Consider the following 11,441-nt stretch of genomic DNA (forward strand, 5'->3'; position numbering starts at 1 on the left):
CCTCCCTGCTCCCCACCCACCCCAGGGGTTTCCCCATCAATCGGAACAATATATCAGCTGCGGTGAGAGGGGTGGTTTTACCCTGGTGGCTGCTGGTTTCCTGGGGAGCAGTGGTGAGGTCTTTATGCTCTATGAGCTCCCTCTGGGAGGAAGGATGGTAGGATGGAAGGCTGGGGGGTGGTGGTCAGTTAGAGGCTATTGCGGTTGTGGGCAGGAGAGCTGCTGCTGCTGCTGGTGGGTCACTGATTCTGCTGGAGAGATGCTGAGATGGGTGGCAGCGCTGGCAGGACCCAGTTATGGACCAGAGGTGAGGAGGAGGCCTGGCTAAAGGCTGTCTGGCCGACCTGCCTCTCCATACCCGGAATCATCTTTTTAGAACCATCTCTGGTTCTGCCGTGTCATCCTGGAACACGTGTCAACCAGTCAGGTCCCTCTCTGAGCTTCAGTCTCTTCCGCCAAATGAAAGAATCATCCCCTGACTTGTTCAGTCACTAAGTTGTGTCCGACTCTTTGTGACCCCATGGACTGCAGCACACCAGGCTCCTCTGTCCTTCACTATCTCCAGGAACTTGCTCAGATTCACGTCCATTGAGTCGGTGATGCCTTCTGACCATCTCATCCTCTGTCCACACCCCCCTTCCCCTCCTGCCCTCAATCTTTTCCAGCATCCGGGGTTTTTCCAATGAGTTGGCCCTTCGCATCAGGTAGCCAAAGTATTGGAGCTTCAGCATCAGTCCTTCCAACGAATATTCAGGGTTGATTTCCTTTAGGGCTGACTGGTTTGATCTCCTTTCTGTCCAAGGGACTCTGAAGAGTCTTCTCCAGCACCACAACTTGAAAGCATCAACTCTTTGGCACTCAGCCTTCTTTATGGTTCAACTGTGATATCCGTACATGACTACTGGAAAACCACAGCTTTGACTCTACGGACCTTTGACTGGAGGTGGGTGCAGCAAGAGAGGTGGTGGCAGAGCACTTGGTAAAGGGCACGGAAGGGAGGTTTGGCACATGAGTCTCTCCTCCCTGGAGAGCAGGAACCACATTTCCCACATTTCTGAGGTCCTTCAAGCTCTTCTGAGTTCCTCAAAGAGTATTCAGCCAACATTTGTTGGCTAAACAAATAGATTTCTGAGGCTTGTACAGCGGAGGTTGCTTGGACAAACACTGGGCTTGAGGAAATATATATTTTTGTTTGATTTCATCCGTGTTGTGCTTATCTCTCTTTCTGCCACTGAACATGGCTTATCAGGAGCTGCACACCTTGGGAGATGGGAGAGATATGAACGAGAAGGTTAATGTTTCCGTACACCTCAGAATCATGATGGCTCACGGGAAGCGTGTGTGTGTTTCCTCCTGCAAATAAGAGGTGCCACAGCCCAGGACGCTGATTCTCAATGTACCTAAGAGATGGCATGTCATCCCCATTTTGGACTTGAGGCTGGAGAGGGATGGGGAGCCATTGGCGTGGGGCACCCAAGGGAGAGAAGGTCTCAAACTCTTCCGTGGAGCTGGGCAGCCTGGCTTAAAGAAAAACAGTAACTAGTTTCTTGGTTACTTTTTCTCTTCTTGCAGTTACTTATTCATTCTCCCAGAACTTTCTTTTACAGTAGGAGAATGCACGAGGAAGAGAGTACAAGCAAGTGGAACTCAGTTCATCTGATGATCTGCCCACATCCGCTGAGTCACTCCTAATGGCCCCTCAGATGTCATTTTCTTACTAAGACATTTGGAAATTTTTCTGCCTGTGAATCAGAAGCAAACATTGTAATTCACCAGTCTTCTCTAAGTTATGCAAGGAACTTTGATGTGCTCAGAAGTGGAAGCTCAGGGCGGATGAAATCAATGAATTCTCTGAGAACTTTGTTTTTCTCCTACTTGAAGTTCGTTTGCCAAGTGGAGGATGCGAAGAGCTCAGTCTGACCACTGGAGTCACCTCTGCAGGAAGTCTGGGAGCAGCTGATGTGGGGTTTCTTGATGACACTGGTTTTCCTTATCATCTTGGTCCTGTTCCCATAATAGACCCGAGTGTCATCCAGGAAGGGGCTTTCTGCCACAGCATCTTGTCGAGGGCTGTTCCTCACAACGAAGGGCTGGCCTGAGGGTGCTTAATCATCTCCAGGGTCCTCGGGTGTGTGGGGTCGCCCCCGGCGTGCAGGGGACGCCTGCCCTCTGCCCCCCCGGAGCTCAGTTCAGGGCCTATCACTGTCACCTGCCTTTGTCACAGCCCTTCCTGGGGGAGAAGATGGCTTTGTCACTCATCACGGATGGTCGCTTTAAATCCCTTGCTGTGCTTCAGGGCAAGGGGTCACCTTCTGCCTGGCAGAAGTGCAGACCTTTGGTCACCCAGGGGGGCCTGTTCACCTGTGAGTCAGGAAGGGGGCACTCCCAGGGGCCTGAGAAAGCCACTGTGTCTCCACCGCCTCACTGGCTCTTGATGACCCGGCAGCCAGAGGGCTGCGTGTTCCCCAGGGGAGCAGGTACCTTCATAAATAAGGACAAAGGGGCAGAGACGGGCTGGTGTCAGCCCCACTGCGTGTCCTGCCTCTTGGTGCTCCCCAACATGCTAACTCCTGCGCCCTCAGCAGCTCAGGCCAGACACACAGTAGGCACTCAGGACACAGGCCCAGGAGACAGTGGCGTCTACACAGTCAGTTGCATCGCTGCCTTCCATCATGTGAAGCTGACTCGAAAAACACTGCCTGTGCAATGGTTGAGGGCTGCTCAGTTCTTACCGCAGACTTAGGCCTTGGGACCACTATTGGGCTTTCCAGGTTTGAGGGAGGTAGGCCCCCAATCCGAGCCTCCCTGCCTGGCATCCGCCCCCCCCCAACTAGCCCCCACCCCTGACAGCTCATGCCACCCAGGCTGAGTAAACACCGCTGGCCCCACCGGAATCAGAGCAAACAGGGTTCCTCTTCTTCCCCCTTTTTGCCACCATTAACAGAAAAACCTTTTAAGCACTCATCTGGAATTCTGACAAACTCAGGTGACCCAAGGAGGGTGCTCCAGGGTGGAGGCTGGGGGCGCCCAGCTTGCTGGACTGCATTCCTCCGACATAGAGTGAAAACGCAGGTGGAGGACACCCCCAGACCCTCCCAGCAGCTCTGCCCCCCTCCGCCTCCTGTAACTTTCCAAAGTAGGTCTGTGCTGACTCCACGTACCGTCCCTGTTCCCCGGAACCGTTCACACGGTCAGCCTGGATCACCTCCTAGGGAAGGAGGAGAGAGTCCCACCCCGCCCGTTAGAACACACTGCTGAATAAACACATTATTGGCTGTGGGGAAGCTTGCCCTTCTGAGTGGGGCTGCTCACCCTCGCCCAGCTGTTGGTCTGCACTCAGCAAACATTGACTGAGGCACTTTGGGGACTCGAAGGTGAAGCGATGCAGCAACTCTCAGGCTGTTGGGGAGATAAGGCAGGAATATAAGTGATGAGCAAACAAGGCTGAGCGTTGGAAACTGCCACCAAAGCTCTGCGGCCACCGGAATGGGGGGTGTCCCTGACCCCCCAGGGTCTGTCTCCTGCTCCAGCCTCAGAGACGCAGGGGCCTGCCAGGCCGGGGGAGGATGGGGAGGGCAGGTGGGAGCACCGAGGGAAGAGGAAGGAGTAAAGGGGAGTGGGGTGACCTCCATGGGAGCTGAAAGGCTCATTCTGTGCGTGTGTGTGTGTATATATTTCTTAATATATATTTAACTATATTCTGTTAGTTTCAGGTGTTTAGCACAGTGATTCTTTATTTTTTTAATAAATATCTATTCTTTTTCAGATTATTTTCCCATAAAGTTTATTACAAACTATTGGGTAGAGTTCCCTGTGCTGTGCAGTAGGTCCTTTTGGTTATTTATTTTATATATAGTAGTGTTTATCTGTTAATCCCAACCCCCTGGGACCTTCCTGGTGGTCCAGTGGCTAAGACTCCACTCTCCCAGTGCAGGGGGACCTGAGTTCACTCTCTGCTCAGGGAAATAAATCTCATATGCGGCAACTAAGACACAGCACAGCCAAAAAAAAAAAAAAGGAAGATTCAACTTCTGAATTTATCCCTCCCTGCTGTATATTTTTTACTTTGTGAAAAATACTGCTAAGCACATGCATATTTCTTCTCTTGGATTTACACTGTCTCCTCTCTACCTTGGGGGCAGCCAAGTCTGGAGCAGACGCAGGTGTGAATGAAGTGGTCATTCAACTTGGAGCAGGAAGAACTTTCCAAACTAAGAGACATGTCTCAAGAGTCCTCATTTCTAAGTTTGGAAAGATTCACTAACTCTTAACACGTCCCAGTTTGCTTAACCTCTCTCTCCAAGTGTTACTCAGTCATTGTTGCCCTGCTGTTTCAGAGAAAGTTGCTTGGTGACCTTGAATACCTCAAAGTGTCTACTGAAAATAAGGGCTTGCATGTGCGTAGTCCCCAGGCCAAGATCAAGTTCAGGAAATAGAAGGTGGCTGCAATGTTATTATCCTATCTACACAGTCTGTGCTCAAACGTCCACAGGTGTCTCCTTCGTGTCCCTTACAGCAACTCTTCCCTGGTCCAGGACCTGACCGAGGGTCATGGAGCTTTTAGTCTGCACGTGATGTGTGAGATCACCGGACAACAGACAGGAGTGGGCCTGCGGCGGGCACCATGGGACAAAGTCCTTCTTCCCTACCTGTGGGTTTCCCTCCCAGCGTTTGCCTCAGCTCTTCGCTCTGTGGTTGAACTCCTCCTGGGAGGACAGGAGACTATTTTTCCCAGAAAGTCCACTGGGGATAACTTCCCTGCTCATGTCACTGACCTCACATTGGGGTTTCCCAATGTGTAGGAAGGCATGTGGTTTAGGAGCTGATGGTCAGGCTGGGGCTTGCAGGGTGAGAGGTGATAGGCAGGGGGCTGGTGGTGAGCCTCGTTTGCTGGGAACATGGGGCTGAGCATCTCCTGTGTGGCTGGCCCTCACTGGGTATCAGGGAAACGTGGCTGGGACTCTGGGTCTGAGGGACTTCATCGTTTGGTAAAGGAACCAAAGTCACTGAGACCCCCATGACGAGAGCAAAGGGGCAACAGAGCAGAGTTGGGGGGGCAGTGCAAAGGGACAGCCAGGCTGTGTCCTGGGCAGAAAGGTGGGTGGGGCAGTCACAGGCTTTTATGTTAAAGGGGGCCTTGTCATGTCAGGGAGGGGCGAGTGACCGCCAGTATGAACAATGTGCTGGGGGACAGCAGTCGTGGGCTGAAAACCCCACGGCCCAGTGTGGAGGAGGGAATATTCCAGAACCCTGACCATGCAAGACCAAAGTCTCGAGGGGATGCTGAGATGGAAGCCTGGAGCCAGGTTAGCAAAGGCCTTGATGGCAAGCTGGAGAGTTTAGATCTTATGTCTCCATTCTGGTTTCCCAAACTCCCAAGAACATGTCACCCATACAAATTTGGCCAAGCTGAAAAAGCAAACTTTCTCTTATTATCATTCTACTATTGGGCTTCCCAGGTGGCGCTAGTGGTAAAGAACCTGGGGAGACATAAGAGACTAGGTTCGATCCCTGGGTCGGGAAAATCCCCTGGAGAAGGGCATGGCAACCCACTCCAGTATTCTTGCCTGGAGAATCGTCATGGACAGAGGATCCTGGTGGCCTACAGTCCATAGCGTTGCAAAGAATTGGACACGACTGAATGACTTAGCAAGTTTTTTTTTTCTATTAACATTAGAATATGCAACATAAAAATAAGAACTGTCCATCTATGTTCCACCTCAGCACCATCAGTGGCTTTTAGAAAAAGCACAGCTGAAGAAGAGGGAGCCATGGCAAGTCTAGAGGGAGGATGGGGCGATGTCTAATTGGTTGTATGTATGGCTGTAGTGAAGCCACTTCATACTCTGGAATTTGTGGACTCATCTGTCATGCGATGCATTTAGACAAATGGATTTCTAATAATACAACTGGCTTGGGTGGGAAAGGTCTCTGGAGGTGGTCCTGGTCGCCCCAGTGAGCTAGGAGTCTGACCAACTGGGGGCCCAGAGCCAGTGCTGGTGCCCAGAGTCTACCATGCAATGCCGAGGCCTGGTGCCAGTCTTGTAGGCAGCGCACACAACAGCAGCCTTTGGTCTTGAACTCTAGGAAATGATCGGGCAATATTCCGTGTTGGGAGAGGAAGAACTCCCCCTTCACAAGGATGACAGAGCAGAGAGGGGCAGGGGCTGGGCCTCCAGGCTGGACACACCCTTGGGTCACTGCGGGAGGCAGCCTGGTCAGTGGGTCCTGTCACTGCGATGACCAGAGTTGTGTAAGGCTTGTGGCGGTGACCAGCAGCTCTCCCAGACTGGGGACTCGCTCCAGGCAGGTCTGATCCTTGGGTGCAGAGCAAGGATGCGTGAGATTGTACACATCCAGATTGGCCAGTGTGGCAACCAGATGGGAGCCAAGGTAAGGAATGTCCAGTTACTAGTGTTGGCCTGTCCATGATCCATAGCATAGCCAGCTCAGAAAAGCCTCTAAGGTAGCAGGGAGGACCTGAGCCCAGCAGATCCATGCACTTGTCCAGTGTCTGACTTACTGATGTCAAATGACGCCTTTAGTGGTTAAAGAGACTGAGGGCATAGGAAAAGGCTTAAAGGGTAAATCTAACTCCTGTTAATTCTGTGGACAGTTCTGTGTGTATAAAACACCTGTCAATCATTTTTACTTTGATCACCTCTGCGTTCATATCTAAAACCAGTAATTTTGTCTCAAAATAGTTTTCCAAAATTTCTTGGGAAAATTTTTCCACTGTACCACTAAGATAGCTTTCCCTCCCCTCCTGTATTTATGTTCCAGTTTAAAAAGATCAACTACTATTTTATTTTGAATGCAACCAGAAATCAAAGTGGTAAACCTAAAATTTTTGGGGTTTAGCAGCAGAAATAATTAAAATATATCCTTTGTGATATAAGTTTTTCTCCTCCTCCATCACATTTTTCTAAAAAGTACTTGGTTCTATTGACCAATGCTAAAAAACAGATACCAGAGCCCAATACCTCCAAGTCTAAGTTTTAAAAATTTATTTTTTTAAAGATTTATTTATTTATTTTTGGCTGTGGTGGGTCTTTGCTGCTGCACATGGGTTTTCTCTAGTTGTGTCCAGCAGTGGCCACTCTTCATTGCAGTAGGGCTGGATGGGGGAAGCTTCTCATTGCAGTGGCTTCTCTCGTTTCAGAGGATGGGCTCTTGGGAGCCTGGGCTTCAGTAGTTGCGGCTCACAGGCTTAGTTGCTCCATGGGATGTGGGATCCTCTCAGACTAGGGATCGAGTCGGTGTTCCTTGCATTTCAAGGTGGATTCTTAACCACTGGACCGCCAGGGCAGCCCTCTTCAACTCTAATTTTAAAGTGATCGGTTCTACTATGAAACAGCTGTCTGATTATTCTCTTTACTATTTTGAAATTACTTCTACTAGTATGAATTACATTAAAAACTTTATTGCATTACAACTTGAAAGTTTATATGTGATAAGATGATGTAAAATTTACCATCTGTAACCATGTTTAAGTATCTACTTCAGTAGTGTTAAGTACATTCACACTGTCATGTCTCCAATCTCCAAAATGCTTTTCTTGATAAACTGAATTTAAAATCCTTTTTTCTTGCAAAACTGAAATTTGGTGCACACCATTAAACACTGCCTCCCCATTCCTCTCCCCTGCTCCTGGCACCTGCTATTCTACTTTCTGTCTCTATGAATTTCATGAACATATAACAGTATTTGGCCTTTTGTGAGTGGCCTGTTTCACATAGCATAGTGTCCTCAGGGTCCATCCCTGTTGTAGCACATGTCAGAATTTCCTTCCTTTTTAAGGCTGAATAACAATCCAGCTGTATAGATAGATCACATTTGTTTATTCAGTCATCTGTCCATGGGCAGCTGGATTGTTTCCAAATTTTGGCTACTGTAACTAACGCAGCTATGGAAAAAATGAAAGTCTTTTAATACAGGTGTTTAAAACCCGGGGCAAAGAAAATGACCGCTTACAAGGAAGATGTCATCCTTCCTTGATGGAGTGATAAGACGTTCAAAATTAAAACACACAGAGAAGGGAGGCATGGGCCCTTACTGCTCTGAATTTGGAAGATAAGGTGAAGATAGGATCCAGGCAGGGAGTGCAGGGTCTAGGCAGGGTCTCAGCTCTGGGTCCAGAAATGTGCTGCCTAATGGTTAAAGACCCAGCAAAAACTTATTATTTGGGGCCATAAGAACTTTTAAGCCATATTTTTTTTTTAGTCTCACTCCTGATTTTATTTTTTGGTATTTAAAAAAACTTTTAATTGGAGGATAATTGCTTTACAGTGTTGTGTTGGTTTCTGCCATACAGCAATGTGAATCATCCATAAGTATAAACAAGACATTTAATTTGTGGTTTCAGAGAACTTTCTTTTTTTTCTGCTGATAATTTACTATAAAACAGAGTCTTATATTAATAAGATCAAGGCCAAGCAGAGCTATCATTCATAAATGTGGTTAGAAAAACAGCCTTGGGGATTGAACATAAACGAATACATTTTCATGTATATTTGTGCTTCTCCAGGGTAATGAAAAGGGGCCATTTCAGTAACTGTATCCATAAAAGCCTGGCACATATCTATATAAATAATATGTGTATGTGACTGAAGGTATAATATGTTTCAAATAGTTACCAGAAAATGGCTATGCATAATTTTGAATTGAGGTCATATCTGATCATCCAAAATGCGCGCTGTTTAAAAGCATGCATAGGTGTCCTCGTGATGGGCTTTTGGGAAAAACTGCATGAAAATAAATCCGCAAAGTGGAATGAGATGTTATTGTGCAGTCAGATAAGAATTCAGTTTATTTTCACTTAATGGGATCTATACTCTGCTATCTGGATGCATTGTAAGGATGCAAGTGTAGAGATACACTGTCTGATGTGAAATTCTAAAAGAACAGCATTAATGTATACAAGGGCCTGAATTTCACAAAAACGAAATCCAATTTGACATTTTATGTGTTGTATTGAAGCAGTTCAGGTGGATATAAAATGCAGTCTTCATCTTCATGGCTAGCAGCTGGGACAAAGCATAAATTTAGGAATGGGCGGGCAGGTGGGAAAAGGGCCCCAGTGATAAATCTCAGGGAGGAAAGCGGACCCAGAGCCCTTGCTTCCTGTCTTTCTGCTCAATCTGCCGGCTCCAACGTGGCCTTCAGCAGGATCCCTCTGCACACTGACCTTCTCTCCTTCTGCTTTCAGTTCTGGGAGGTGATTGGAGAGGAGCATGGGATAGACTGGGCCGGGAGCTACTGCGGGGACAGCGCTCTGCAGCTGGAGAGGATCAGCGTGTACTACAATGAGGCCCATGGTAGGACGCCGCACTGTTGGCCTCGGTCACCAGCCCCGGGGACACAGCAGAGACAGGAGGGCCTGCGAGACCAGAGGGACAGGCGGGTGATGTTCTGAGAGCTACAAAGGGTAGCCCTGGCAAGGCTGTCTCTGGTCACTGGAGGGCCACGCTGCCAACACAGACTGTTTAGACCCTGACCTTCCTTTCTGGTTTTTATTATTTTATTTTTTCCCTTATCTTCCTTTTCTGGTTTTTATTTTTTAATTATTATTATTATTATTATTATTATTTGCCATGCTATGTGGCTTGTGGGATCTCAGTTTCCGGTCCAGGGATTGAACCTGGGCCCTGGGCAGTGAGACTGCAGAGTCCTAACCACTGCACAGCCAGAGAACTTTCCCTTTCTGGTTTTTAAATACAAAGTAGAGTCAGTTCCAATAGGAACAAAATCCTCATCACTGGCAAGAGAACAAACAAAATGGACAATGGTGGAAGAAGTGATTTCTGAAGCTTTTTACAGATTTCTGTGATTGTTGTCGGGGTCTAAGCTATCACTGCCAGTCTATCTACCCAAGACACTTTCTAGAAGGACTTTTCCCCCTCACCCAGGTTCTACTTTGATGAAACATGAACCTTCAGAAAAATAAGTTAGAAGTTTGCTAACTTCATATCTTTCTATGCAGGTAAGAAGTATGTGCCCCGAGCAGTCTTGGTGGATCTGGAACCCGGGACCATGGACAGCATCCGATCCAGCCGAGTGGGGGCCCTCTTCCAACCGGACAGCTTTGTCCACGGTAGGTTTTTCTGGAAGGTTCCACCGGGGAGAGAGCAAGAGTGCCTCCTGGAGGTGTGCATCCTCCCCAGCCCCCATGCCCGGTCCTGGGGGGGTGGGGGTGGAGAGGGGTGTGACCGAGTCCCCTGTGCCCACAGGTAACTCTGGGGCCGGTAACAACTGGGCGAAGGGCTACTACACAGAGGGCGCCGAGCTGGTGGACAGAGTGCTGGACGCAGTGCGCACCGAGGCCGAGAACTGCGACTGCCTGCAGGGCTTCCAGCTAGTGCATTCGCTGGGTGGGGGCACGGGGTCAGGGATGGGCACACTGCTGCTGGGCAAGATCCGCGAGGAGTACCCCGACCGCATCCTGAACTCGTTCAGCGTGATGCCCTCACCAAAGGTGTCGGACACTGTGGTGGAGCCCTACAATGCCGTGCTGGCGCTGCACCAGCTTGTGCTCAACTCTGACGCCTGCTTCTGCATCGACAACGAGGCGCTCTACGACATCTGCTTCCGCACGCTGCGGCTCAGCACGCCCACCTACGGGGACCTCAACCACCTGGTGTCCCTCACCATGAGCGGCATCACTACCTCTCTGCGCTTCCCGGGCCAGCTCAATGCTGACCTGCGTAAGCTGGCCGTGAACATGGTGCCCTTCCCGCGCCTGCACTTCTTCATGCCCGGCTTTGCCCCGCTAACCAGCCGGGGCAGCCAGCAGTACCGGGCACTGACGGTGCCCGAGCTCACCCAGCAGATGTTTGACGCCCGCAACACCATGGCTGCCTGCGACCCCCGCCGCGGCCGCTACCTCACCGTGGCCTGCATCTTCCGGGGCCGGATGTCCACGAAGGAGGTGGACGAGCAGCTGCTCAACGTGCAGACCAGGAACAGCAGCTGCTTCGTGGAGTGGATCCCCAACAACGTCAAGGTGGCCGTGTGCGACATCCCGCCCCGGGGGCTGAGCATGGCGGCCACCTTCATCGGCAACAACACAGCCATCCAGGAGCTGTTCGGCAGGATTTCCGAGCATTTCTCGGCCATGTTCAAGAGGAAGGCCTTCGTGCACTGGTACACCGGTGAGGGGATGGACATCAACGAGTTTACTGAAGCTGAGAGTAACATCCAGGATTTGGTGTCCGAATACCAACAGTTTCAAGATGCCAGAGCAGATGTGGAAGAGGAGGAGATCGGGGGGGAAGCAGAAGTGGAACCGGCAGATAAGGAACATTAACTGCGAGAGGCCCTGCCTGAGGCTGGCTCTTCCGGAGCGCTTTCTATTAGGATGAGCAAGTCACCCCTGGGAAGGCAGGCCGATTCTGTACTGCGACACAGAGACCCACCTGCAGCCACTCAGCCTTAGCTTTGAT

General features: G+C 49.8%; 1 protein-coding gene across 1 annotated transcript; it reads left to right on the top strand.

Moving 5' to 3' along the window:
• Positions 1 to 6,154: 6,154 nt before the first annotated feature.
• On the top strand, positions 6,155 to 11,435 carry TUBB1 (tubulin, beta 1 class VI). The gene is made up of 4 exons (XM_010841851.1): positions 6,155 to 6,393; positions 9,209 to 9,317; positions 9,983 to 10,093; positions 10,230 to 11,435. The coding sequence occupies exons 1-4, from the start codon at positions 6,337 to 6,339 to the stop codon at positions 11,303 to 11,305; spliced, it is 1,353 nt and encodes a 450-aa protein (XP_010840153.1). The 5' UTR covers positions 6,155 to 6,336; the 3' UTR covers positions 11,306 to 11,435.
• The last annotated feature ends 6 nt before the right edge of the window (positions 11,436 to 11,441 follow it).

This window comes from Bison bison, unplaced genomic scaffold (genome assembly GCF_000754665.1).
Source record: "Bison bison bison isolate TAMUID 2011002044 unplaced genomic scaffold, Bison_UMD1.0 scf7180017864167, whole genome shotgun sequence".
Classification (NCBI taxonomy): Eukaryota; Metazoa; Chordata; class Mammalia; order Artiodactyla; family Bovidae; genus Bison; species Bison bison.

Bases quoted from the DNA above. Each gene is read 5' to 3' on its own strand.
- TUBB1 (XM_010841851.1), top strand. From the start codon at position 6,337: ATGCGTGAGATTGTACACATCCAGATTGGCCAGTGTGGCAACCAGATG. The intron at 6,394-9,208 runs GTAAGGAATGTC...TTCTGCTTTCAG, and splicing joins GCAACCAGATGGGAGCCAAG to TTCTGGGAGGTGATTGGAGA. The intron at 10,094-10,229 runs GTAGGTTTTTCT...CTGTGCCCACAG, and splicing joins ACCGGACAGCTTTGTCCACG to GTAACTCTGGGGCCGGTAAC.